The sequence below is a fragment of the Dromiciops gliroides genome, chromosome 1, assembly GCF_019393635.1.
Source record: "Dromiciops gliroides isolate mDroGli1 chromosome 1, mDroGli1.pri, whole genome shotgun sequence".
NCBI classification, from domain to species: Eukaryota; Metazoa; Chordata; class Mammalia; order Microbiotheria; family Microbiotheriidae; genus Dromiciops; species Dromiciops gliroides.
The window spans coordinates 494,082,664-494,089,464 of NC_057861.1; the positions used below are offsets into that span (position 1 = coordinate 494,082,664).

Here is a 6,801-nt window from a genome sequence, read left to right on the forward strand (position 1 = left end):
TTTATCTCAGTTTCTCTATCCTCTGTATCCTTCATCCCTTCAAGAACTCTTCAGGTCCATCACTGATTGCATGATTTGGTGCTATTTGCTCAAAATGTCTATATGGCAGCTCATCTCAATATCCTTCCTGTGCCCCATCATTACTACAGTATAATATCTGGATCATTAAGAAGCAGTGCTTTTAAAGATCTTGCTCATTCCACAGTTGTACTACAGTTTCAAGCAAATGTTATACCACTGATTCACATTTGTTTCTCCTCTCTTGCTTGCAAATAAATAGGGGTAAAGGTCAATTTGTATTCCTCAGGGATGGAGCAAGTTTTCACTTATTTCAAGGTGGCAGTCTAGGAGATAGTGCAGTACACATTACTCCTTCCTCTTGGAGATTAAACTTGATTTAAACCTTGAAGTAAGCTAAAGATTCTAAGAGACAAACATGAGGAGAAAATATATTCTAAGGATGGAGACAGCTGGAATAGATTTGTAAAGATGGAGGAGTCATGTGTCCAAGAAATTTGACTTGGGGTACAAATTCTTCTTTCTATGGCTTTCGAAAGGTACATATTGATTTCAACATCCCTGGGTATTGCATTATTCTCCTAAATAAGCATGGCAATTTAACTTAATAACAGCTATGATTTATATCTCCAAATAGAAAAAAAGAATAGAAAAGTGATAAGAAAAGTCAAAATAATTTCCAAATTCATGTATAAATACATTTATATTTTTAAAAGAAATTTTAATTTACTTTTTTTTTGTTGTTGTTGTCAAATGTTGATTTATTGGAATGGTCTTCCTTTGCAGCTTAACTTGCTGGGCATTCCACAGCACCACTATTGATGTCATCAATAACATCATGAGCATGCCTGCCATCAAAGTTGCATCCCACAGACTGGGCTGTTCCAAGGATCTCTTTAATGGTTCCAGAGAGCTCTCTTGCCAAGGATAGGTGGCTCATCTGTCGAGCAATGTTGATGATCTCATCAAGACTGATCATTCCACTGTGTTTAATATTTTTCTGCTTCTTTCTGTCCCTAGGAGGTTCCTTTAGGGCTTTGATGATCAAGGCTGAAGCGGAAGGCACAACTTCAATCTGGGCCTGTCTGTTCTGAATGGTAAGTTTCATTATGATCCTTAGCCCTTTCCAGTCACCAGTTGCCTTGGCAATGTCATCACCAACCTTTTTGGGAGACAAACCCAAGGGACCAATTTTGAGGGCCAGAGTGGATGTGGCACCAACTTCACCACCAGTGTACCTTAAAAACACGACTCTAATTTCGTTAGGGTCAAACTTGGGTGGCATGGCAGCGACGAAGGTGAAGGCTCGGCCTGGACACTACAGGGTGGCTGCCTGTGTCGGATGAACCCGGATTAGGGACGACTGAAAGAAGTTTCACCTACACCACTACGAGCTAGGAGCCAAAAGCTAATTTACTTTTGAGTTTAAATTTATAGTTAGATTCAAAATATATTGTGACTAATGTGGAAATATGTTTAACATGATTGTAATGTATAACCTATATCAGATTGCTTGCTGCCTTCAGGAGAAGGTAAGGAAGAGAGGGAGAAAAATTTGGAACTCAAAATCTTACAAAAATGAGTCTTGAAAACTATATATATAATTGGAAAACATAAAATACTATTAAAATAAAATATAGCGTGATATTATAAACTTCATGAAATTCAGTGAACTACATTCAGTAAGCATGTTGAATCTTTCCTTTTTGCTTCATTAAAGAAATTATAACTCATTGATTTAAGGTAAAAAAAAATCACAGATCATTTATAAGGTGTAAGAAAATGAATCAATCATATAGCCTATAAAGAATATAAACTCATATTGCTTTTTAAAGAATTTTCTAGTCTTTCACTGGAAGGGATGGGTTTACTCATTTAATTTCTTCTATAGGAATGGGGGCAATTACCTTATGATCTTTCACACATTATTATTATTATTAACTATACATTTTATATTACATTATTATGTATTATATATTATTTCATATACTTCTATAAAATAGGAAGCTATAAACAAAAGAGAGAAAGATTAGAAGAAAGATCCTAGATAGCAAGATATCAACAAGGCAAGTATTACACAAAGAAACTAAAGCTATCAATCATGTATGAAGAGAAATCTTTGATTAACAGAAAAGAATATCTAAACCATAAGCAATCATTCTTGATCTTAGAATTCCCATGTCCCAAATATTTGAACTACATAATTACTCTCTTTGAAGGCTAGATATAAGACTAAGATGCAGGTAAAATGCCTGGAAGTCTTGAAGAAATTAAACTACTTGTTGAAAAGAAGACATGAAATTGTACTGAAACACGCATACTATTCATACTAGAAGAGCTTAGGGATTTTCTGTTGGCAGACTAGGGATAAGTGACTTTAGTTAGCAAAATAATAAGGAACTAAATGTTAAGGCAAAGGCAAAACACCTTTATTAAGTGAACTATGAAAATTCTAAGGCAATACAAGAAATAAAAAGCAAAATAAAATGTTTTAAAATAGTACAAACACAATATCTTTCTTAAAAATCAATGGTTTGAAATGAAAACCAAGTGAAAATCCTGAGTTTATATCAGCAAAGAGTAGGTGAAATGAAGTTGAATAGTAGAAAAGAATGTTTACTGGTCAAATAATAAATGAAAGAAAATCAGGAAAAATAGATAGGAAGTAGCTAATTATCATGCTGGCTTTACTTGATTTATTTGTTGGGTTATTTAATTTAAATACTTGCACACTCCTCAAACAGTGACTAAATCAAGTATTTAAGCACCAGTTATTAGGCCTGTGAAACAGAATATCGATAAAACAAATGCATGTCTCCTAACAGTAGCATCAATCAAAATATTTTGTTATTTTAGGTGATTTGATTACCACTAAACTCTCTTTCAGGGGGAAAGATGAACATTCAGTGAAATAGGGGACATACAAGGTTTCCTGATGAAAAGACAAGAACAAGAGAAGTAGAAAAAGGAAAACAGGAAAAAAAAAAAGTTATTCAATAAGGTTAAACTATTTATATCCCTACACAGGAAGATAAGATTTATAACTCTTGAGAACAGTATCTCTGTTTGGACAAATAGAAAGAGTATACATAGAGAGTATAGGTATAAATTGACTTGGATGTGATGATACAAAGAAAACTAAGGGGTAAAAAAGGAGTATATAGGGAGCAGAGGAAAGGGGATGGTGGAATAAGGTTACTTACATCATATGAAGAGGTACAAAAATCTATTACAATAGAAGGAACTAAGGGATGGGTGAGCATTGTTTCAAGTGACTCTCATCAGATTTGGTTCAAAGAGGTAAAGACATATACACTCATTTGGATAAAGAAATTTAGCTTAGCCTTTAAGGAAGTAAAAGGGTAAGGGGTAAAGGGAGAGCACAGATAGAAGGGAGATAGAGAAATTTCATTTAAAATAACTGTAGACAATATAAAATAATTGAGAGTCTACAGAACTCTATGAACACAAATACAAAACTATTCTCACAAATAAAATCAGATCTAAATATTTGGTAAAACATCAATTGCTCATGGATAGGGCAAGCTAATATAATAAAAATGACAATTCTACCTAAATTTATTTACTTATTCAGTACCATATCAATCAGACTACCCAAAAATCATTTTTTAGAAGAAGAAAAAATAATAACAAAATTCATCTGGAAGAACAAAAGGTGAAGTATATAAAGGGAACTAATGAAAAAAATGCACAGGAAAATGGGCTAGCCATATTAAATCTAAAGCTATGATGATGAGTGAGATGAGCAGAACCAGAAGAACATTGTACACAGTATCATCAACATTGAGTGTTGACCTACTGTGATGGACTATATTCTTCTCACCAATGCAATGGTACAGAGTTCAGGGAACTCATGATAGAAGAGGATCTCCAAATCCAAGAAAAAAAAAAGAAAGAAAGAACTGTGGAGTATAGATGCTGATTGAACCATATTATTTCTTTTGTTTTGGGTGCTGTTGGTTTTTTTTTTTTTTCTATTTTGAGGTTTTGCATCACTGCTCTGATTCTTTCTCTTGTAACAGGATTAATGCAGAAATAGGATTAATGTTATTATGTGTATATATATGTGTGTGTATATATCTATATATATCTATATGTATATGTATAGAGATATATAGATATAACCTATATCAGATTACCTGCTGTCTAGGGGAGGGGGGGAGGGAGGGGTGGGAGGGAGAAAAATCTGAAATGGTAAAGCATGTATAAACAAAAGTTGAGAACTATCTTTACATGTAATGGAAAAAATAAAATACCTCATACATTAAAAAAAAAATCTAAAGCTATACTACAAAGGAACAATCATGAAAACTATTTAGTACTGCATAAGAAATAGAGTCGTGGATCAATGGAATAGGTTAGTCACAGGAGCCAGAGTAGTAAATGACTATGGTAATCTACTGTTTTATAAAACCAAAGACTCCAGCTCCTGAGATAAGAACTCACTATTTGACAAAAACTACTGGAAAAACTGGAAGATAGTAAGGCAGAAACTAGGCATAGACCAGCATCTTAAACCATATACCAAAATAAGGTCAAAGTGGGTACATGATTTAGACATAAAGGGTCATACCATAGGTAAATTAGGAGAGGAAGTTATAGTTTACCTCTCAGATCTATTAAGAGAAGAGAAGAATTTATGACCAAACAAGAGATAAAGTATATTATGGAATGCAAAATGGATCATTTTGTTTACATTAAATTAAAAAAAAAAGTTATTGTACAAGCAGAAGCAATGTAGCCAAAATTAGAAGGGAAGCAGAAAACTTGGAAACATTTTTTATCAGTGTTTCTTTTCTTTTTTTTTTTTAAGTGAGGCAATTGGGGTTAAGTGATTTGCCCAGGGTCACACAGCTAGTAAGTGTTAAGTGTCCAAGGCTGGATTTGAACTCAGGTACTCCTGACTCCAGGACCGGTGCTCTATCCACTGTGCCACCTAGCTGCCCCAATCAGTGTTTCTTATAAAGGCCTAATGTCTAAAATATATTGGGAACTAATTCATATTTATTTTTTAAAAATGGTCAAAGGATATGAACAGGAAGTTTTCAGATAAAGAAATCAACGCTATCTATTGCCACATGAAAAAATGCTCTAAATCACTTTTGATGAGAAATGCATATTAAACCAACTCTGAGGTACCACCTCACACCTATAAGATTGGCTAAAATGACGAAAAAATTAAATAAGAAATGTTGGAGTAGCTGTAGCAAAATTGGAACACCAATGAATTTTTGGTGGAGTTGTGAATTGATCCAACCATTCTGGAGATCAATTTGGATCTATGCCCAAACAGCTATGGGACTTTATATAACCTTTGTCCCAGTGATACCACTACTAGGTCTGTATCCCAAAGAGATCATAAAAAAGGAAAAAGGACCCACATGTAGACAAATATTTATAGGAGCTCTCCTTGTGGTGGCAAGGAATTGAAAATTGAGGGACTGCCAATAAATTGGGGAATGGCTGAACAAATTGTGATAGATGAATATAATGGAATACTATTGTGCTGTGAGAAATGATGAGCTGGCAGATTTCAGTAAAATCTGTAAAGACTTAAGTGAACTGATGCTGATGCAGTGAGCAGAACCAGGAAGACTCTATACACAGTAACAGCAACATTGTGTGATGATAAATTGTGATAAATTTAGCTCTTCTCAGTAACACAATCATCCAAGAAAATTCCAAAGGACTCATGATGAAAAATGTTTTCCATATCCAGAAAATGAACTATGGATTCTGAAGGCAGATTGAACCATACTGTTTCTACTTTTTTCTTCTTTTTTTGAGGATTTCCCTTTTGTTCTGATTCTTATTTCACAATATGATTAATGCAGAAATATGTTTAATGAGATTGTACATATATAAACTATATCAGATTTCTTTCTGTCTTGGGGAGGGGGAAAGGAAAGGTGGGAATAAATTTGAAACTAAAATTTTTATGAAAACAACTGGTGAAAAGTAGCTTCTCATGTAACTTCAAAATAATATATACTTTTATGATTTAAAAAAGAGTTACAAAATTTTAAGATTATAATTTCTTAAATTTAGAATTGGGCAAATGGAAGTCTGTGATTTCATGATATAGAAGGAAATATCAAAACAGGATTTGGAAAAGAACAATAATAGAAGAAAATGTGAAATATCTCATCATATAAAGGAAAGCTAACTTAAGAATTGGCCTACTTCAAAGATATGATCGAAGCGTAAACTTCATATGTGAAGAAATTATCAAGGGCAAATGCTCAAATATATTAAATAGGCCCAGAGTTTAAAACCAAAATTTAAAGGATCTATTTATCACTACCCAAAATCAAAACTTTCAGTAATATTATGGTCAAATTACAAAGCTCCAAGATCAAAGATAAAACATTTCAAACGGCCAGAAATAAACAATTCAAATATTGTTGTGCCATAAACATAATCACATCAGATTTAGTGGCTTCCACATAAAAGGAACAAAGGACTTAAGATACATCCAGGAAAAGAAAGGAGCTAGCATTGTTTCCAAAAAACCCAAAAACCTACACATCAAAATTGACTATAACCCTTCAATGGAAAAAGGTAACCATAAAGGAGTAGTGATTAGGGTTTTGAAAAATTTAAACTTTTCACATTAAACATTTCACATATGGGAAGATGATCTTTGTAATTCCAAAAATTTTATCATTATTCAGTCTGGTAAAAAGATATCACAAAGTCAGAAGACATGTATGTGGGATGAATATCATAGGACTATCTCAAAAAATGTAGTGGTAGGAAAGG

General features: G+C 33.2%; 1 protein-coding gene across 1 annotated transcript; it reads right to left on the minus strand.

Moving 5' to 3' along the window:
• Positions 1 to 805: 805 nt before the first annotated feature.
• LOC122737027 (60S ribosomal protein L12-like) lies at positions 806 to 1,303 on the minus strand. Its single transcript, XM_043979440.1, has one exon. It carries the CDS (start codon positions 1,301 to 1,303, stop codon positions 806 to 808), a length of 498 nt encoding a protein of 165 aa, XP_043835375.1.
• Between the last annotated feature and the right edge of the window lie 5,498 nt (positions 1,304 to 6,801).

Coding starts and splice junctions, on each gene's coding strand:
- LOC122737027 (XM_043979440.1), bottom strand. CDS start 1,303: ATGCCACCCAAGTTTGACCCTAACGAAATTAGAGTCGTGTTTTTAAGG.